Source organism: Palaemon carinicauda, chromosome 24, assembly GCF_036898095.1.
Source record: "Palaemon carinicauda isolate YSFRI2023 chromosome 24, ASM3689809v2, whole genome shotgun sequence".
NCBI lineage: Eukaryota > Metazoa > Arthropoda > Malacostraca > Decapoda > Palaemonidae > Palaemon > Palaemon carinicauda.
Genome location: NC_090748.1, coordinates 83,921,176 through 83,944,519, shown reverse-complemented (window position 1 = coordinate 83,944,519; position 23,344 = coordinate 83,921,176). Strand labels below are relative to the sequence as shown.

General features: G+C 32.9%; 1 protein-coding gene across 13 annotated transcripts in view; it reads left to right on the top strand.

Moving 5' to 3' along the window:
* LOC137618184 (osmotic avoidance abnormal protein 3-like) overlaps window positions 1-23,344 on the top strand; it is a 174,637-nt gene that overhangs the window by 24,877 nt on the left and 126,416 nt on the right. For all 13 annotated transcript variants that reach the window (XR_011039738.1, XR_011039740.1, XR_011039739.1 and 10 more), the window contains exons 4-5: window positions 12,950-13,180; window positions 14,269-14,408. Coding sequence is in view for 7 of the 13 variants with exons in the window: in XM_068348257.1 (XP_068204358.1) it covers window positions 12,950-13,180; window positions 14,269-14,408 (371 nt within the window). In the remaining 6 variants the exon portion in view is untranslated. The remainder of the gene's footprint in view (window positions 1-12,949; window positions 13,181-14,268; window positions 14,409-23,344) is intronic.

Genomic DNA, 23,344 nt, shown 5'->3' with positions numbered 1-23,344 from the left:
TATCTTATTTCCCCTTAACAAATACCATTTTTATACTTCTACCTTCATATCTTATTTCCCCTTAACTAATGCCATTTTATACTTCTACCTCCATATCTTATTTGCCCTTAACAAATACAATTTTTATACTTCTACTTCCATATCTCATTTCCCCTTAACAAATACAATTTTTATACTTTTACCTCCATATCTTATTTCCCCTTAACAAATACCATTTTTTATACTTCTACTTCCATATCTCATTTCCCCTTAACTAATGGCATTTCTATACTTTTAGCTCCATATCTTATTTCCCCTTAACAAATACCATTTTTATACTTCTACCTTCATATCTTATTTCCCCTTAACAAATACCATTTTTATACTTCTACTTCTATATCTCATTTCCCCTTAACTAATGCCATTTCTATACTTCTAGCTCCATATCTTATTTCCCCTTAACAAATACCATTTTTATACTTCTACCTTCATATCTTATTTCCCCTTAACTAATGCCATTTTATACTTCTACCTCCATATCTTATTTGCCCTTAACAAATACAATGTTTATACTACTGCTTCCATATCTCATTTCCCCTTAACAAATACAATTTTTATACTTCTGCTTCCATATCTCATTTCCCCTTAACTAATGCCATTTCTATACTTCTAGCTCCATATTTTATTTCCCCTTAACAAATACCATTTTTATACTTCTACTTCCATATCTCATTTCCCCTTAACTAATGCCATTTCTATACTTCTAGCTCCATATCTTATTTCCCCTTAACAAATACCATTTTTATATTTCTACTTCCATATCTCATTTCCCCTTAACTAATGCCATTTCTATACTTCTAGCTCCATATCTTATTTCCCCTTAACAAATACCATTTTTATACTTCTACCTTCATATCTCATTTCCCCTTAACTAATGCCATTTTATACTTCTACCTCCATATCTTTATTGCCCTTAACAAATACAATTTTTATACTTCTGCTTCCATATCTCATTTCCCCTTAACAAATACAATTTTTATACTTCTGCTTCCATATCTCATTTCCCCTTAACAAATACAATTTTTATACTTTTACCTCCATATCTTATTTGCCCTTAACAAATACCATTTTTATACTTCTGCTTCCATATCTCATTTCCCCTTAACAAATACAATTTTTATACTTTTACCTCCATATCTTATTTCCCCTTAACAAATACCATTTTTTATACTTCTGCTTCCATATCTCATTTCCCCTTAACAAATACAATTTTTATACTTTTACCTCCATATCTTATTTCCCCTTAACAAATACCATTTTTATACTTCTGCTTCCATATCTTATTTGCCCTTAACAAATACCATTTTTATTCTTCTGCTTCCATATCCCATTTCCCCTTAACAAATACAATTTTTATACTTTTACCTCCATATCTTATTTCCCCTTAACAAATACCATTTTTATACTTCTACTTCCATATCTCATTTCCCCTTAACTAATGCCATTTCTATACTTCTAGCTCCATATCTCATTTCCCCTTAACAAATACAATTTTTATACTTTTACCTCCATATCTTATTTTCCCTTAACAAATACCATTTTTATACTTCTACTTCCATATCTTATTTCCCCTTAACTAATGCCATTTCTATACTTCTAGCTCCATATCTTATTTCCCCTTAACAAATACCATTTTTATACTTCTACTTCCATATCTCATTTCCCCTTAACTAATGCCATTGCTATACTTCTAGCTCCATATCTTATTTCCCCTTAACAAATACCATTTTTATACTTCTACCTTCATATCTTATTTCCCCTTAACTAATGCCATTTTATACTTCTACCTCCATATCTTATTTGCCCTTAACAAATACAATGTTTATACTTCTGCTTCCATATCTCATTTCCCCTTAACTAATGCCATTTCTATACTTCTAGCTCCATATTTTATTTCCCCTTAACAAATACCATTTTTATACTTCTACTTCCATATCTCATTTCCCCTTAACTAATGCCATTTCTATACTTCTAGCTCCATATCTTATTTCCCCTTAACAAATACCATTTTTATATTTCTACTTCCATATCTCATTTCCCCTTAACTAATGCCATTTCTATACTTCTAGCTCCATATCTTATTTCCCCTTAACAAATACCATTTTTATACTTCTACCTTCATATCTCATTTCCCTTTAACTAATGCCATTTTATACTTCTACCTCCATATCTTATTTGCCCTTAACAAATACAATTTTTATACTTCTGCTTCCATATCTCATTTCCCCTTAACAAATACAATTTTTATACTTCTGCTTACATATCTCATTTCCCCTTAACAAATACAATTTTTATACTTTTACCGTTAATCTCCCTGTTATAAGCTTCCTTCTTGCACAGAAAGTCCCTCTCAGCCTGTGGTATGAGAATCCTGTTGCTAAATTCAGCCTCGAGGAGTTTTTCGTTAGCCATCGATTTCCCGATTTCTGCATCGCGAGTGGCCAGGGCTTGCCCTATGCGAGCATCCCTTTGAATTTCTGCTATCCGTTACTTGCCCAGACACAGCATGTATCCCTGACAGAAAGAGGGATGGAGCTTTTGTTGGATGACATACCAGTGAGTTATTTGTAATAGATGTTAGTTGAATGGAGGAAACTTTGAAATGAATAGACAGTGAAGTACTTACAAATCAACTACTTTGAAGAAGTTTGGCAACACATTTATTTGCAAAATGGGCTGGTACATTTTTTATTACAAATACAAAATACATTTTGACTAATGTAATGCTATTTTTGTCACTACTTAAGCATTGTTTTAGCTAAAGTATAGATTTTATCACAATTGTCGAACAGATAGGCAAAGAATCTACTTTCCCCTTAACAAATACAATTTTTATACTTTTACCTCCATATCTTATTTGCCCTTAACAAATACCATTTTTATACTTTTGCTTCCATATCTCATTTCCCCTTAACAAATACAATTTTTATACTTTTACCTCCATATCTTATTTCCCCTTAACAAATACCATTTTTTATACTTCTGCTTCCTTATCTCATTTCCCCTTAATAAATACAATTTTTATACTTCTGCTTCCATATCTCATTTCCCCTTAACAAATACAATTTTTATACTTCTGCTTCCATATCTCATTTCCCCTTAACAAATACAATTTTTATACTTTTACCTCCATATCTTATTTCCCCTTAACAAATACCATTTTTATACTTCTGCTTCCATATCTCATTTCCCCTTAACAAATACAATTTTTATACTTTTACCTCCATATCTTATTTCCCCTTAACAAATACCATTTTTATACTTCTGCTTCCATATCTCATTTCCCCTTAACAAATACCATTTTTATACTTCTGCTTCCATATCTCATTTCCCCTTAACAAATACAATTTTTATACTTTTACCTCCATATCTTATTTCCCCTTAACAAATACCATTTTTATACTTCTACTTCCATATCTCATTTCCCCTTAACTAATGCCATTTCTATACTTCTAGCTCCATATCTCATTTCCCCTTAACAAATACAATTTTTATACTTTTACCTCCATATCTTATTTTCCCTTAACAAATACCATTTTTATACTTCTACTTCCATATCTCATTTCCCCTTAACTAATGCCATTTCTATACTTCTAGCTCCATATCTTATTTCCCCTTAACAAATACCATTTTTATACTTCTACTTCCATATCTCATTTCCCCTTAACTAATGCCATTTCTATACTTCTAGCTCCATATCTTATTTCCCCTTAACAAATACCATTTTTATACTTCTACCTTCATATCTTATTTCCCCTTAACTAATGCCATTTTATACTTCTACCTCCATATCTTATTTGCCCTTAACAAATACAATTTTTATACTTCTGCCTCCATGTCTCATTTCCCCTTAACAAATACAATTTTTATACTTCTGCTTCCATGTCTCATTTCCCCTTAACAAATACAATTTTTATACTTCTGCTTCCATATCTCATTTCCCATTAACTAATGCCATTTCTATACTTCTAGCTCCATATCTCATTTCCCCTTAACAAATACAATTTTTATACTTTTACCTCCATATCTTATTTCCCCTTAACAAATACCATTTTTTATACTTCTACTTCCATATCTCATTTTCCCTTAACTAATGCCATTTCTATACTTCTAGCTCCATATCTTATTTCCCCTTAACAAATACCATTTTTATATTTCTACTTCCATATCTCATTTCCCCTTAACTAATGCCATTTCTATACTTCTAGCTCCATATCTTATTTCCCCTTAACAAATACAATGTTTATACTTCTGCTTCCATATCTCATTTCCCCTTAACAAATACAATTTTTATACTTCTGCTTCCATATCTCATTTCCCCTTAACTAATGCCATTTCTATACTTCTAGCTCCATATTTTATTTCCCCTTAACAAATACCATTTTTATACTTCTACTTCCATATCTCATTTCCCCTTAACTAATGCCATTTCTATACTTCTAGCTCCATATCTTATTTCCCCTTAACAAATACCATTTTTCTATTTCTACTTCCATATCTCATTTCCCCTTAACTAATGCCATTTCTATACTTCTAGCTCCATATCTTATTTCCCCTTAACAAATACCATTTTTATACTTCTACTTCCATATCTCATTTCCCCTTAACTAATGCCATTTCTATACTTCTAGCTCCATATCTTATTTCCCCTTAACAAATACCATTTTTATACTTCTACTTCCATATCTCATTTCCCCTTAACTAATGCCATTTTTATACTTCTGCTTCCATATCTCATTTCCCCTTAACAAATACAATTTTTATACTTCTGCTTCCATATCTCATTTCCCCTTAACAAATACAATTTTTATACTTTTACCTCCATATCTTATTTCCCCTTAACAAATACCATTTTTTATACTTCTACTTCCATATCTCATTTCCCCTTAACTAATGCCATTTCTATACTTCTAGCTCCATATCTTATTTCCCCTTAACAAATACCATTTTTATATTTCTACTTCCATATCTTATTTCCCCTTAACTAATGCCATTTCTATACTTCTAGCTCCATATCTTATTTCCCCTTAACAAATAACATTTTTATACTTCTACCTTCATATCTTATTTCCCCTTAACTAATGCCATTTTATACTTCTACCTCCATATCTTATTTGCCCTTAACAAATACAATTTTTATACTTCTACTTCCATATCTCATTTCCCCTTAACAAATACAATTTTTATACTTTTACCTCCATATCTTATTTCCCCTTAACAAATACCATTTTTTATACTTCTACTTCCATATCTCATTTCCCCTTAACTAATGCCATTTCTATACTTCTAGCTCCATATCTTATTTCCCCTTAACAAATACCATTTTTATACTTCTACCTTCATATCTTATTTCCCCTTAACAAATACCATTTTTATACTTCTACTTCTATATCTCATTTCCCCTTAACTAATGCCATTTCTATACTTCTAGCTCCATATCTTATTTCCCCTTAACAAATACCATTTTTATACTTCTACCTTCATATCTTATTTCCCCTTAACTAATGCCATTTTATACTTCTACCTCCATATCTTATTTGCCCTTAACAAATACAATGTTTATACTTCTGCTTCCATATATCATTTCCCCTTAACAAATACAATTTTTATACTTCTGCTTCCATATCTCATTTCCCCTTAACTAATGCCATTTCTATACTTCTAGCTCCATATTTTATTTCCCCTTAACAAATACCATTTTTATACTTCTACTTCCATATCTCATTTCCCCTTAACTAATGCCATTTCTATACTTCTAGCTCCATATCTTATTTCCCCTTAACAAATACCATTTTTATATTTCTACTTCCATATCTCATTTCCCGTTAACTAATGCCATTTCTATACTTCTAGCTCCATATCTTATTTTCCCTTAACAAATACCAATTTTATACTTCTACCTTCATATCTTATTTCCCCTTAACTAATGCCATTTTATACTTCTACCTCCATATCTTATTTGCCCTTAACAAATACAATTTTTATACTTCTGCTTCCATATCTCATTTCCCCTTAACAAATACAATTTTTATACTTCTGCTTCCATATCTCATTTCCCCTTAACAAATACAATTTTTATACTTTTACCTCCATATCTTATTTGCCCTTAACAAATACCATTTTTATACTTCTGCTTCCATATCTCATTTCCCCTTAACAAATACAATTTTTATACTTTTACCTCCATATCTTATTTCCCCTTAACAAATACCATTTTTTATACTTCTGCTTCCATATATCATTTCCCCTTAACAAATACAATTTTTCTACTTTTACCTCCATATCTTATTTCCCCTTAACAAATACCATTTTTATACTTCTGCTTCCATATCTCATTTCCCCTTAACAAATACAATTTTTATACTTTTACCTCCATATCTTATTTCCCCTTAACAAATACCATTTTTATACTTCTACTTCCATATCTCATTTCCCCTTAACAAATACAATTTTTATACTTCTGCTTCCATATATCATTTCCCCTTAACTAATGCCATTTCTATACTTCTAGCTCCATATCTCATTTCCCCTTAACAAATACAATTTTTATACTTTTACCTCCATATCTTATTTCCCCTTAACAAATACCATTTTTTATACTTCTACTTCCATATCTCATTTCCCTTTAACTAATGCCATTTCTATACTTCTAGCTCCATATCTTATTTCCCCTTAACAAATACCATTTTTATATTTCTACTTTCATATCTCATTTCCCCTTAACTAATGCCATTTCTATACTTCTAGCTCCATATCTTATTTCCCCTTAACAAATACCATTTTTATACTTCTACCTTCATATCTTATTTCCCCTTAACTAATGCCATTTTATACTTCTACCTCCATATCTTATTTGCCCTTAACAAATACAATTTTTATACTTCTGCTTCCATGTCTCATTTCCCCTTAACAAATACAATTTTTATACTTCTGCTTCCATATATCATTTCCCCTTAACTAATGCCATTTCTATACTTCTAGCTCCATATCTCATTTCCCCTTAACAAATACAATTTTTATGCTTTTACCTCCATATCTTATTTCCCCTTAACAAATACCATTTTTTATACTTCTACTTCCATATCTCATTTCCCCTTAACTAATGCCATTTCTATACTTCTAGCTCCATATCTTATTTCCCCTTAACAAATACAATTTTTATACCTCTACCTTCATATCTTATTTCCCCTTAACAAATACCATTTTTATACTTCTACTTCTATATCTCATTTCCCCTTAACTAATGCCATTTCTATACTTCTAGCTCCATATCTTATTTCCCCTTAACAAATACCATTTTTATACTTCTACCTTCATATCTTATTTCCCCTTAACTAATGCCATTTTATACTTCTACCTCCATATCTTATTTGCCCTTAACAAATACAATGTTTATACTTCTGCTTCCATATCTCATTTCCCCTTAACAAATACAATTTTTATACTCCTACTTCCATATCTCATTTCCCCTTAACTAATGCCATTTCTATACTTCTAGCTCCATATCTTATTTCCCCTTAACAAATACCATTTTTATACTTCTACCTTCATATCTTATTTCCCCTTAACTAATGCCATTTTATACTTCTACCTCCATATCTTATTTGCCCTTAACAAATACAATGTTTATACTTCTGCTTCCATATCTCATTTCCCCTTAACAAATACAATTTTTATACTTCTGCTTCCATATCTCATTTCCCCTTAACTAATGCCATTTCTATACTTCTAGCTCCATATCTTATTTCCCCTTAACAAATACCATTTTTATACTTCTACCTTCATATCTTATTTCCCCTTAACTAATGCCATTTTATACTTCTACCTCCATATCTTATTTGCCCTTAACAAATACAATGTTTATACTTCTGCTTCCATATCTCATTTCCCCTTAACAAATACAATTTTTATACTTCTGCTTCCATATCTCATTTCCCCTTAACTAATGCCATTTTAATACTTCTACCTCCATATCTTATTTGCCTTTAACAAATACCATTTTTATACTTCTACTTCCATATCTCATTTCCCCTTAACTAATGCCATTTCTATACTTCTAGCTCCATATCTTATTTCCCCTTAACAAATACCATTTTTATACTTCTACCTTCATATCTTATTTCCCCTTAACTAATGCCATTTTATACTTCTACCTCCATATCTTATTTGCCCTTAACAAATACAATGTTTATACTTCTGCTTCCATATCTCATTTCCCCTTAACAAATACAATTTTTATACTTCTGCTTCCATATCTCATTTCCCCTTAACTAATGCCATTTTAATACTACTACCTCCATATCTTATTTGCCTTTAACAAATACCATTTTATACTTCTACTTCCATATCTCATTTCCCCTTAACTAATGCCATTTCTATACTTCTAGCTCCATATTTTATTTCCCCTTAACAAATACCATTTTTATACTTCTACTTCCATATCTCATTTCCCCTTAACTAATGCCATTTCTATACTTCTAGCTCCATATCTTATTTCCCCTTAACAAATACCATTTTTATATTTCTACTTCCATATCTCATTTCCCCTTAACTAATGCCATTTCTATACTTCTAGCTCCATATCTTATTTCCCCTTAACAAATACCATTTTTATACTTCTACCTTCATATCTTATTTCCCCTTAACTAATGCCATTTTATACTTCTACCTCCATATCTTATTTGCCCTTAACAAATACAATTTTTATACTTCTACTTCCATATCTCATTTCCCCTTAACAAATACAATTTTTATACTTTTACCTCCATATCTTATTTCCCCTTAACAAATACCATTTTTTATACTTCTACTTCCATATCTCATTTCCCCTTAACTAATGCCATTTCTATACTTCTAGCTCCATATCTTATTTCCCCTTAACAAATACAATTTTTATACTTCTACCTTCATATCTTATTTCCCCTTAACAAATACCATTTTTATACTTCTACTTCCATATCTCATTTCCCCTTAACTAATGCCAATTCTATACTTCTAGCTCCATATCTTATTTCCCCTTAACAAATACCATTTTTATACTTCTACCTTCATATCTTATTTCCCCTTAACTAATGCCATTTTATACTTCTACCTCCATATCTTATTTGCCCTTAACAAATACAATGTTTATACTTCTGCTTCCATATCTCATTTCCCCTTAACAAATACAATTTTTATACTTCTGCTTCCATATCTCATTTCCCCTTAACTAATGCCATTTCTATACTTCTAGCTCCATATTTTATTTCCCCTTAACAAATACCATTTTTATACTTCTACTTCCATATCTCATTTCCGCTTAACTAATGCCATTTCTATACTTCTAGCTCCATATCTTATTTCCCCTTAACAAATACCATTTTTATATTTCTACTTCCATATCTCATTTCCCCTTAACTAATGCCATTTCTATACTTCTAGCTCCATATCTTATTTCCCCTTAACAAATACCATTTTTATACTTCTACCTTCATATCTCATTTCCCTTTAACTAATGCCATTTTATACTTCTACCTCCATATCTTATTTGCCCTTAACAAATACAATTTTTATACTTCTGCTTCCATATCTCATTTCCCCTTAACAAATACAATTTTTATACTTCTGCTTCCATATCTCATTTCCCCTTAACAAATACAATTTTTATACTTTTACCTCCATATCTTATTTGCCCTTAACAAATACCATTTTTATACTTTTGCTTCCATATCTCATTTCCCCTTAACAAATACAATTTTTATACTTTTACCTCCATATCTTATTTCCCCTTAACAAATACCATTTTTTATACTTCTGCTTCCTTATCTCATTTCCCCTTAACAAATACAATTTTTATACTTTTACCTCCATATCTTATTTCCCCTTAACAAATACCATTTTTATACTTCTGCTTCCATATCTTATTTGCCCTTAACAAATACCATTTTTATTCTTCTGCTTCCATATCCCATTTCCCCTTAACAAATACAATTTTTATACTTCTACCTCCATATCTTATTTCCCCTTAACAAATACCATTTTCATACTTCTACTTCCATATCTCATTTCCCCTTAACTAATGCCATTTCTATACTTCTAGCTCCATATCTCATTTCCCCTCAACAAATACAATTTTTATACTTTTACCTCCATATCTTATTTTCCCTTAACAAATACCATTTTTATACTTCTACTTCCATATCTCATTTCCCCTTAACTAATGCCATTTCTATACTTCTAGCTCCATATCTTATTTCCCCTTAACAAATACCATTTTTATACTTCTACTTCCATATCTCATTTCCCCTTAACTAATGCCATTTCTATACTTCTAGCTCCATATCTTATTTCCCCTTAACAAATACCATTTTTATACTTCTACTTCCATATCTCATTTCCCCTTAACTAATGCCATTTCTATACTTATAGCTCCATATCTTATTTCCCCTTAACAAATACCATTTTTATACTTCTACCTTCATATCTCATTTCCCCTTAACTAATGCCATTTTATACTTCTACCTCCATATCTTATTTGCCCTTAACAAATACAATTTTTATACTTCTGCTTCCATATCTCATTTCCCCTTAACAAATACAATTTTTATACTTCTGCTTCCATATCTCATTTCCCCTTAACTAATGCCATTTCTATACTTCTAGCTCCATATCTTATTTCCCCTTAACAAATACCATTTTTATACTTCTGCTTCCATATCTCATTTCCCCTTAACTAATGCCATTTTAATACTTCCACCTCCATATCTTATTTCCCCTTAACAAATACAATTTTTGTACTTTTACCTCTATATCTTATTTCCCCTTAACAAATACCATTTTTATACTTTTATACCCATATCTTATTTTCCCTTAACTTATACCATTTTTATACTTTTACCTCCCTAGCTTATTTCCTCTTAACAAATACAATTTTTATACTTTTACCTCCATATCTTATTTCCCCTTAACAAATACCATTTTTATACTTCTTCACCCATATCTTATTTCCCTTTAACTAATGCCATTTTATACTTCTACCTCCATATCTTATTTGCCCTTAACAAATACCAATTTTATACTTCTACCTTCGTATCTCATTTCCCCTTAACTAATGCCATTTTATACTTCTACCTCCATATCTTATTTGCCCTTAACAAATACCATTTTTATACTTCTACTTCCATATCTTATTTCCCCTTAACTAATATCATTTTTATACTTTTTTCTCTCCCTATCTATTTCCCTACGTTGGTCCCTCGAATAAATTTAAGTATCTTCTAAAAATGCTTGACCAGCAAGCGAAAGCAAATTAGAATAGTTCAGTAGATTCCAGTTATGTTCCTTTACGCCAAATGCCAATTAGCTTACAGACTTCAACTAAGAATTTCTTCCTTATCATTGACATTACTATTATGGGTTTTAGCTAGATTACCATTGTAGAAGCGACTCATTTTGCGCATAAATATCCCAAGTGGGAAGATATTTATAAAGTGCAGATTAATTTAGGCTCGAATGTGTTGTTTCTGGTATAAGTTAGTACCTCTTGTTGCTAGTAACATTTTACCTCATATAATAAAGTCGCATTCTCTCTGTGTAACTGTTCAAGGACTCGTGTGTAAATGTTCTTCGAATTTGATAATTCTATTACCAGACATATTCTTACGTTTTCCTGCAAAATTTTAATTACAGTACGTGTTCAATCTGAGTTATATTTTCGCGAGCTTTTCAAGCCTGCTACCTTTATCAGAAATCCGTTTGGATTTTATTTTTTATTTTTAGCTAAACCGAGACTTGAAACCTTAAGAAATAACTCCTTTGCTATGTTTAAGAAAAAGGGGAAAAATAACTGTTTGAAAAAGTGGAAAATAATTATCGGTTTAAAAAGATGCAGAATGATTATCGATTTAATAAAGCGGAAAATTAATGATCTGTTTAAAAAGTGGAAAAATAATTATCTGTTAAAAAAACTAAAAATTATCTTTAAGAAATTAAAAAAGAATTAATTATCCTTTAAAAAAAATAAAGACCTATTTTTAATTTTAATGTGTAAAAGTTTTTTATTCTGTACATAGTCGTCGGAGCGCTGTATTGCATTACAAATAGCTCTGTAATGTATTTAACTCTCTCTCTCTCTCTCTCTCTCTCTCTCTCTCTCTCTCTCTCTCTCTCTCTCTCTCTCTCTCTCGTCACAGACATAGAAAAATTTCCTGTGGTTCCAAACTCTGCCACTTATTTCCTTATGTCATAAAGGAAAATAGTAGATTGAAAAATTTAATGATTTAAAAGTTGGAAATAAAGGCATTCTTAAACATTTTTTGCACCCCTGTGAATAGAATTTGTCTTCATCACGTTAGAGTTGAAGTAAGTTAATCTGATATCAATAGTCATATACTTAATGCCGTACAATTCGACCTATAGTACAGATATCACTTCTCAAAGTTCAGGCAGTGCTATAGCCTCTATGCCTATGGCCATCAGTCTTAGGGAGGTCTATTCCTCGTGCTTGAAGCTGATAATAATAAAATTGAAAGAGAATGATGTAACTATATAAATCAGGGATAGATGAATCCATTAAAAGGTAGATCGGTTATTCATAATTAATATATAATTCAAATAGATGGCTCTAAGCCGTTTGCCATCGACACATCCTCAATTAAGGAAGAAACACGAAGGATAACGCTAAAATTAAATAAACGAAGAATAAAAGCAGACAATCGCCCTACCCATATAACCGCGTCAACTAAAAGAAAATATTAAAAATAATCTAAAATTCTAATACTTAAAAATAAAGCTATTATTGTCGGAGACAAAAAAACTATCCTTAATTAATGCCGAATTTTCTTTCAAGTGTAATAAGTAATTAATGTATTTCTCACGGATATACACAGAAGAATGTAAATCAGATTGACGAACGTTTCTCCCATTTTTCCAGGTTTATCGCAGCATCCCGTCCACAACACGGGCGAATGCGAGGACCTCATGGACAGGGGATGGAAGAACAGGTCAGTTGGTTCTACCCTCATGAACGCGGACTCTTCCAGGTCGCATTCCATCTTCACCATCACCCTGGAAATGATGGAAACGACGGGGGACAACGACGCCATCAGGAGTGGGAAGCTCAACCTTGTAGATCTGGCAGGATCTGAAAGACAAGCAAAAACAGGTAATTTCAATAAGGGCGTCTTTTGCGTATTATCATTAATGAATATTTTGGCCTTGATTCTTGGTCTGAAATAATTGCCTCCTGGCTAGTATAATGGTAATGTGATCGCTTAGCATCCACATGGAAGCAGATCGATCCCAGCCGGGACCGTGAGTTTAAGTTGTTTCGAGAGTGTGAGTTCAAGCTGTTTACTGGGAAGGCAACAGCTGTGGTTGGGCTTGCTTGACTGACGTTCTGGTGAGCAACTATTCTGAATGAAAATAGAACTGAAACCAGACACCTTTAAGCTTTAAATGTTTTTTTTTTTGTTTTTTTTTTTTTAATAGAATACGCATATTTGTGAGTAATGGAGTTTTTCTTTTGTGAAGTAATTGCGACCTCACATTATTCTTGTAGAATACAGTCAAGATTGTGCTATAAGCTTTTCACTGCAGTAACTCAAGAATAAAATTTCAATGCAAGATTTTTTTTTTTTCGAAATGTAGTTTTCGTAAGAAATTCTTTTCAATGTGGTTATATTCTGAAAATGACAAATGAATTATATAACTAATATTTTACAAATGAATGGTTTGCTTTTCATATTACCCTCGCCAAGTGCTTAGCCTCTCGCATAACGAGGCCGACCTTGAAATGAAGATATGAATCAGATACTAATAATAATATTATTATTACTGGCTAAGCCACAACCCTAGTTGAAAAAAGCAAGATGCTATAAGCCCAAGGGCTCCAACAGGGAAAAATAGCCCACTGAGGAAAGGAAATAAGGAAATAAATAAACGATATAAGAAATAATGAACAATTAGAATAAGATATTTTAAAAACACTAACAATATTTAAATAAGATATTTTAAAAACACTAACAACATTAAAACAAATATTTCATATATAAACTATAAAAATACTTATGTCAGCCTGTTCATCATGAAAACATTTGTTGCAAGTTTGAATAATAATTATTTTAGAATGTAAATGTTGTTTATTTAATCAATTAAATACTAAAGATTATATCTTTCAATGAAAACTTAATCTTGTTGCATGCATTACACAAATCATTACCTATAGCCTGCTTCTATCTATTACTTCTGCAGGGGCATCTGGCGATCGTCTGAAGGAGGCGACGAAGATTAATCTATCCTTGAGTGCCCTTGGAAACGTCATATCAGCTTTGGTCGATGGCAAGAGCAAACACATACCTTACAGAGACTCAAAATTGACGAGGCTTTTACAGGTAAGGCAATATTATATCTGTGATAATCCATGATATCTACAAGCCACAATTGTACTATAGTCAATTTCTTTTAGCGATGCAGATTTGCACCGACTAGCAGCGGTGCCCTTTTAGCTCGCAAAATTTTCCTGATCGCTGATTGGTTGGACGAGATAATTCTAACCAATCAGCGATCAGGAAACTTTTCCGAGCTAAAAGGGCACCGCTGCGAGTCGGTGCAAATCTGCCTCGATAAAAGAAATGGACTATAGTTAGTGCGCTGTCGAGATTTGGAAATACAGTATTAATGCCACTTAAACACTTAAAAATTTGCATTAATAAAAGGGTAAATGGTTGGCAACATTTATTCCGGGAATTTTACCGTTTTAAAAACGGATAATTTGACGTAATGGAGTGATATTACGGTCACCAACCCGTAAAATATAATAGCAAAGTAAGGTAAAACTACGGTCGCGTATATTTTACTGAAATACAGCTGAGAACAAAATATTTCTACGGTGAATTTCCGATTAGAATTACTGTTTTTTTTAACAGTGTAGATGAATTATGTTGATGATGTCCATTTATAAATGTTTTCATGTTTGAATAGTATACATATATGCAGAGAAAATATACTAAAGTTAGTATTACGCCTAATGTGAATACTACCAAAATTACTGATTCGAAAGGCTTGGGCTAAAAATATATTATATTTTAGAGCAAATATCAGTTCGAAAGGAAAAAGATCCACTTTCAGAGCTGTCAGCTGACCTCGCCTGTCTCACCTGGGAGGGAATTTTGAATGTTTTATATTGGCCTTGGCATTGAAATCTTATTTGACCTAGACTTTTTAGCCTTTATATATTTCGTTATTTCTAGCAACTATTGTAACGTTCTACTTGAAAGCGATGACTATTGTCGTTGTACTCTCGATAAAACTTAACTATTTAATTATCGGCTTTGTTGTTGGCTGTATATATATATATATATATATATGTGTGTGTGTATATATATATATATATATATATATAAGGTGTATTTTTATATATACATTTTATCAATTGTATGCATAAAACACTGTCGTAATATCCCATAACCTCTTCAGTCTATATACAGTTTACCAGTGTATAGAATACAGTATTCTCTTATTTTCCCCGTCTTCAGTTTAGACTGATTTAAAGATTAATTTCAGTATCTGAATAATAGTAATTTTCTATTATATTTTTATTTCACGAACAATAAAAATATACATTTCCGTAATAATAGCAATTTGGAAGTTCTAATTCTTCAATAACTTTAAAAAAAAAAAAAAGTAAAGGTTGTGTATCTCCATACGGTATCAATTGCAGCTTGTAAAGTTGCTTGCTTGCAAGAAGCCTTAAACCAATGCTTTGCTGTGTCATGACATTCTTAAGAAGACTGTAAATTGACGCCATAATTACAAGCACGGCATGTGAAACATAGCGTCTTTAGCAGAGTATTTGCGTACTTTTAAGTCATCGATTTTATGAAACTATTTACCAACGTTTTTTTTTTTTTTTTTTTTTTTTTTTTTTCCCAAGGAAGTTACTGGTATTTATCTGTGAAATGTTTAATATGATTAGTTCGATTATATGAAACTTCATTACGACGGCCTTTTTTAAAAATAAAGTTATTAGTATTTAACTAAGAAATGTTTTTTATTGTTCGTATGAAATGGTTGAAGTAGATTACTAATTCACGTTTTCGATATTCAGTGTATTCTAATGAAGGATTTGCTCTTAAGTAAGAATGGAAAAACTTTAGCAAGTCATGGATTTTATGAAACTCTATTACTACAGCCTTTTTAAAAATAAAATTATTAGTATTGAACTATGAAATGTTTATTATGATTAGTATGAAGTCGTTGAGGTAGAGGGATAATTCACGTTTTAAGATATTCGGTGTATTCTAATGAAGGATTTGTTCTTTAGTAAGAATAGAAAAAAAAGTTTAAGTCCTCGATTTTATGAAACTATTACGACAGCCTTTTTTTTTAAATAAAATTATTAGTATTTAACTATGAAATGTTTATTCTGGTTGGTATGATGTGGTTGAAGTAGATTGCTAATTCACGTTTTTAGATATTCGTTGTATTCTATTGAAGGATTTGTTCTTAAGAATGGAAAAATGTAATAAAAAGATTAAGGTAGATAGATAGGTTTAGAGAAATGAAAGGAAAAATATACAAAAAATAAAAGCAAAAGGGTAATTTAGCATAAGTAAAATTGTTAGCGATTCTATACCAAGAGGCATAAAGGATAAAGTATCAATATTTAGCAATAAGGAAATAAGAATAAATGAAATAGGAACAAAATCCGTTAGCCAGATTACTAAAAGAAATATGAATTTTGTTAGTTATGATATTTCAATAATATTAAAATTTGATAACTTTCTCTTCAACATTTCGGAAAATAGGGTTTAAAAAAATCATATAACTAATTTAAAAGACTCCGACTCCTTTGTTTGTGCTTCTGATCCACTAAAAGAATTTTAAGAAATCGTGGAATTCTCATAGAGGACCTAGAGAGTCATTTTGTTTGGCTGATGCAGAATAGATTTAGATAATACGGTATTATGTAGATATGGTTGTGGATCTAAGTGCTCTTATAGTATTATTATTATTGTTATTATTATTATTATTATCATCATCATCATCATCTACGCTGCAACCCTAGTTGGAAAAGCTAGATTCTATAAGCCCAAGAGCTCCAACAGAGAAAAATAGCCCAGTGAGGAAAGGGAATAAGGAAACAACTAAACGATATAAGAAGTAATGAACAATTAAGATAAAACATTTTAATTACGGTGACAACATCAAAACATATTTCATATATAAACTATAAAAAGACTTATGTCAGTCTGTTCAACATAAAATCATTTGCTGCAAGTATATTAAATGTTTTCCCTTGACTTGGAGGACGATTATTTCAAGCATAGTAATCCTTACCACAAGAAGTGACGAAACCAAAATCCCGTGTAAACATCTCCTCAACCGATTAACGTTGAGTGAACTTATGTTATTAAGTTAGATATAATCTATATTAGTTTTTGATTGGTCTCTGATATAATAGCAGTTATGGATCCCAATTTTTCTTTTTTTTCATCTTGAGAATTTTACCGACGACGCAGTGGTAATAGAATTGCAGTTAGTTAGGTTAAGTTTTAAAAGATATTTATGAATGCATGCACGTTTTAGTGGCTATATTAATAATTTATACAGCTGAAATATTTTTTTTTATCATTGGTCGCCAAAGTTACTGCTTGTGTATTTCAAAATACTCATAATATGCAGTACAATGGTAACGTGTTCGCCTAGCATTAGCATGGCAGCAGATCGATCCCCAGCCGGGACCGTTAGTTTAAGCTATTTACTGGGGAGGCCACAGCTGTGGTTGGGCACTACAGTCGGTGGTTGGGTTTGCCCAGCTGACCTTCAGGGGAGCCTCTATTCTGATGAAACTGGAACTGAAACTGAAACCAGAAACCTTTAACCTTTTACTTGGTTTGACTTGATATATAACATAGCATTTATAACTGCATATTCTATCAAGACTGTTCTTACGTGTAAATTTATTTGTCTTCTTAACTGTACAAGGGTAAATAGTACGTATCGCAAGTCACTACTTTGAAAAATTATCTCTAAAATAATAACTGATGTTGGTCTTTTAGTTCATAAAATATAATGAATAACCTTTGTTGCTCAGAACATATTCTCTCTCTCTCTCTCTCTCTCTCTCTCTCTCTCTCTCTAATAATAGCTGATGTTTATCATAGTTCATCATTTATAATGCATAACCTTCGTTTATGAGCTCTCTCTCTCTCTCTCTCTCTCTCTCTCTCTCTCTCTCTCTCTTCTCTTTCTCTCTCTCTCTCTCTCTCCCCGTAACTTAATAGCTGCTTTTTATCAGTCAGTTCATAAAATATGATGAATCCCCGTGATTTCTCAGAACCTTCTCTTTTTCTTGAGCCATTTACTTCATAAAATATAAGATCCCTTACATTTCTCAGAACTCTCTCTCTCTCTCTCTCTCTCTCTCTCTCTCTCTCTCTCTCTCTCAAGTAATTGCAGGCAATTATGCCATCTAGTTCGTAAAGTTCTAAGGTTTTTCTCGAATGTATCCATCTAATTTATACAGTGTTATGCTTTAAGTAGCCTACACACAATAAACTCCCCAACCCACTCTCTCTCTCTCTCTCTCTGTTGATGAAACGTCACGGTGACTCGAGTGACGTCATCGCAAGCCCTGGAGGAAGGAGTTCCTGGAAATGAGTTTGGAAGTAAACTAACACTCTCTTCATTGATTGCTCTTTCCAAGGGTCGCTGGAACAGGGTGGCAGGCAATTCCTCGGTCGAACGGAGCGTTGAAAGATATTTTATTTGCGTTGCATTATTTTGTTTAGTTTAGGACAATACAACTTTCCCTTTGACTTTATTTCTAATAAGCTTTTTCCCATTGTGTGTCTTTAGAGAATAGCTAATCGATCATAACCTTTAGTAGTTTAACCAATTAAAGGCTTAAAGGTTTAAAGGCCGCTCATGAATGGCAGAGGCAAGGGACAGTGACATTGTCCTATAGAGCAGGGCAATGCCCTAGAGACTGGCTATATATACATATGATCAGCGCCCAAACCCCCACTCCACCCAAGCTAGGACTAAAGGAGGGCAGGCAATGGCTGCTGATGACTCGGCAGATAGACCTATAGGCTCCCTCAAAACCCCCATCCTTAGCTTACAAGGATATCGAGGTTTCAGCGACCAAAGAAACTAACGAGTTTGAGCGGGACTCGAACCCCAGTCTGGCGTTCAACAGTCAGGGACGTTACCCACATCGGCCCCCACAATTGTGCGAAAAATCTAACTTAATTCCACACTGCTTTGTATATCAAGTCGGAAGTGGAAGTTAGAGAAAATGACGTCTAATTATTTGGATAGATATGCGTGCGTGCGCACACATACAGATTCAACCCCTTCCGTCCCCCTCCCCCTTTGCTAAGTACAACCTGTTGGTTCGGTAATTTGTGGGAGAACGTGGTTTCCGAGTGTACCATTTGGGGGTACCCCTCTCACTAGGGTATGACTACTCCTTCTCCCCCCTGATCTTGCCAGGATATATATATATATATATATATATATATATATATATATTATATATATATATATATATATATATAAAACCAGACACTTGCTCTTTATTGTATAGGGGAGATTCTGTTGGTCTTAAATTTGACTTTTCAATGCTCATATTTCGAGACTAGAATTCGTTATCCTGACAAAACCTTTATTTTATTCTTGGTTATTTCCAGTTGTTAGTTTTCTATCTCTCTTCTCATTTCACGTTAAATAAAATCATCAGTTTTTGTTTATCGGGAAATTCAAGATGATATTACTGCATATGTACCTCGTTATAGGTAAGATACGGTAATGTTATTCTAAGAAACATTTCGAGGATATTATTATAGTTTTGATTTCAGGCCGCGGGATCTGCTGGTATGTTATGGATGATTAAAAGAAAAAAAAAACGAGTTTCGTAAAGTACATACAGTTGGACACAGGAATTTCTGGCACACCTAACTCTGAACACGTGCACCCTGTCACACACTTACTGTGCGGCGAGTAGCGAAGCAGCTAGTGTAGAGAGATATGGGAGAGGTGGCGGGCGGGGCACACACAGAAACTCTCCATGCAGTAAAGGTGTGACTGGGTGCGTTTACTCCGAGCGAAGTGTGCCAGAAATTCCTGTGTCCAACTGTACATTACTTAATAATTTTACGGAAAAGCAATTGTTCAATTGTTTTCCCGTAGTACTCTGAAATAGAATTATGGATACCTTTACTTAGTATGGATTAATGAAAAAAAAATACGCAGTGTACAATGGGCACAGTAATTGAAAATAAGTTATAGGAAGAATTTTAGTATACTATTTCATTTGTATTTTTATTTCATAATGGCGTTAAATAAAACATCAACGATGCACTATCGAGAAGAACAAGGCGAAAAAATATAAACGTTAAAAATATAAATATCCCACATGAATAGGATATTTCATACACTACCGTCTTATAGGATTCATTCCTTTGTGACACAATTTACTAAAGCTTCTGATTATACAATTTTAATTATCCTTGCTGGGCAGGAAATTATTAATCCAAAGTTCTTGTTATAGAAATTATTAATTATTAATTCTTGTTATAGATTCATGCATAAAAATTCTATAGTAAACCGTTCTTTACTACGTGACGGATAATCGATGAACAGTAGTTTTAATAATTCACTTAACGTAAAGGTTTAAAGGTCTCTCATGAATGGCAGAGGCAAGGGACAGTGACATTGCCCTAGCAAGCAGGACAATGCCCTAGAGACTGATCATAATTATATGATCAGCGCCCAAGCCACCCCCCCCCCTCTCCACCCAAGCTAGGACCAGGGAGGGCCAGGCAAATGGCTGCTGATGACTCAACAGATAGACCTATAGGCTCCCCCAAACCCCCCAACCTTAGGTCACAAGGATGGTAAGGTCGCAGACACTAATGGCACTAACGAGACTGAGCGGGACTCGAACCCCCGCCTGGCAAACACCAGGTAGAGACGTTACCAATCAGGCTACAACAACCCTAAATAATAGATGCATTTTCTTAATAAAAGGGGAAAAAAAAGTTAAAATTGGTGTTATTACTTTTTTTTTTAAACCTAGAGTTAAAATTGGGAGAAATTACCAATAGAAATTGAAAAAAATGTTAAAATTAGGAGTAATTGCTTTATCAAAAAAAACTAGAAAAAGTAAAAATTGAGAGTAATTACTTTTTCAAAAAACTAGAAAAAGTTAAAATTGTGAGTAATTACTTTGAAAGTGCTAGAAAAAGTAAAAATTGGGGGTATTTACTTTGAAAAACAAATAGAAGTTAAAATTGGGAGTAATTACTTTAAAGAAATGAAAAAGAAAAGTTAAAATTGTTAGTAATTACGTTAAAAATAGAAATAAAATAGGAATAGTGAGTAATCACTCAAATGAAGACTAGAGAAAAATATTAATCTTGTGAATATCAGAAAAAAGCAGTTAGTAAAATATACAAAATGCACAAATCGGAACAAGCCTAAACAACCACACAGGATGAGATGTCAGGCGATCACCCACGCTTGTTCTCGTTAGTTAAGGAATTGGAACACCCCACCCCCCTTCAACTTATCTCTATTGTCATTAGAATGGCCGCTTGCGCGCCCTTGTCATTGCGATGTTCGTGCAATAATGACGATTGCAAACATTTTGCATGTCATGCCTCCCCTCCTACTCTTCACTGTCCTTCGTTGCATGTCTTGACACTTCATATCTAAGGACTCTCTCTCTCTCTCTCTCTCTCTCTCTCTCTCTCTCTCTCTCTCTCTCTCTCTCTCTCTCTCTTATGAATACTTTAGTCCTGCCCTTGTTCTTGAATGGAAAATGCTTTAAAAGGTCTTTGGTTTTTCCATGTGACTTTTATCTCTCTCTCTCTCTCTCTCTCTCTCTCTCTCTCTCTCTCTCTCTCTCTCTCTCTCTCTCTCTCTCTCATATGAATACTTTAGTTCTGCCCTTATTCTTGAATGGTAAAAGCTTTACAAGGTCTTCTGTTTGTCCATGTGACATTTATCGTAATATTGATTTAGTGAGATTCACCCGAAGTAAACATTGGAAATGAGGTCATACTATCATTTAGATCTTTTACATATATTTCATTGCCAAATATAATGTTTACGTCTCAAATTACACGTAAGGTCTGATATGAGGTCTGTATTAATTTCAAAACGAAGACTTTTGAAACTTTGCGGAAGTAAGAGTTTAAATTAATTCTACAGATCATATTTACTCAAAATCGATAAAAAATCTGTTCAGGGTTCAGGTCCATCAGCATCTCATGCGATGTAGTGTAAGTCTTTGCGGCGTCCCTTCGCACCTATAGTCCATTTCTTTTAGCGAGGCAGATTTGCACCGACTTGCAGCGGTGCCCTTTTAGCTCTGAAAAGTTTCCTGTTCGCTGATTGGTTAGAATTATCTTGTCCAACCAATCAGCGATCAGGAAACTTTTCCGAGCTAAAAGGGCACCGCTGCGAGTCGGTGCGAATATGCCTCACTAAAAGAAATGGATTATAGCTGCACCCAATATTTAACTTTCTACTTCTACTCCCTTTTTTCCTATCTTCTATCTTCCTATCCGAACTCTTATTAAGGTGCTGGGCGTGGATTCGAGACCCTCTCACGCTCTATAGTTTCTTGTAGTGTCTGCAACCTCACCATCCTTGCGATCTAAGGATGAGGGGTTTGAGGGAGCCTATAGGCCACCTCATAGTCATCAGCAGACATTGTCTGGCACTCCCTGGTCCTATTTTGAGTGGGGAAGGGGCTCGGCTCGCTGATCATATGAATATATGGTGTCTCTATGACATTTTCTTGATAGGGCACCGGTACTGTATCTTGGCTTTGCCAGTCATAAACGCCCTTTAAACCTATACTGTTAAAAAACTGTTGTTTTAATTTGATTTTAGTTTGAAATTCACCGTAAAAATATACTGTTCTCAATTGTATTTTGATAAAATACAGGCGACCATATTTTTTACCCTACATTATTTTCCTTTAGGGGTTGGGGACCGTAGTATCACTCCTTTACGTCAAAATGTCTGTTTTTAAAACTACATGTCTGGCAACATTTATTCCAGGATTTTTACCGTTTTTTACGTCGAATTTGGACATTGTAGCGCCTGACTATACTGTATGCTCCAAATTCCATAAATAAATCCAGTATAGTAAGAACTATAAATCCAGTAGTAAGAAGTATGATGATAATTGAATTCAAAGTTTCTAAACCATAACAAATGCCATTTAAATATCACAGCGTCTGCGCAGCTGTCGCGTTAGATCGAGGTACTAAACCAGGCGCAAATAATGTCTCCTTTTTTTTTCTTATAT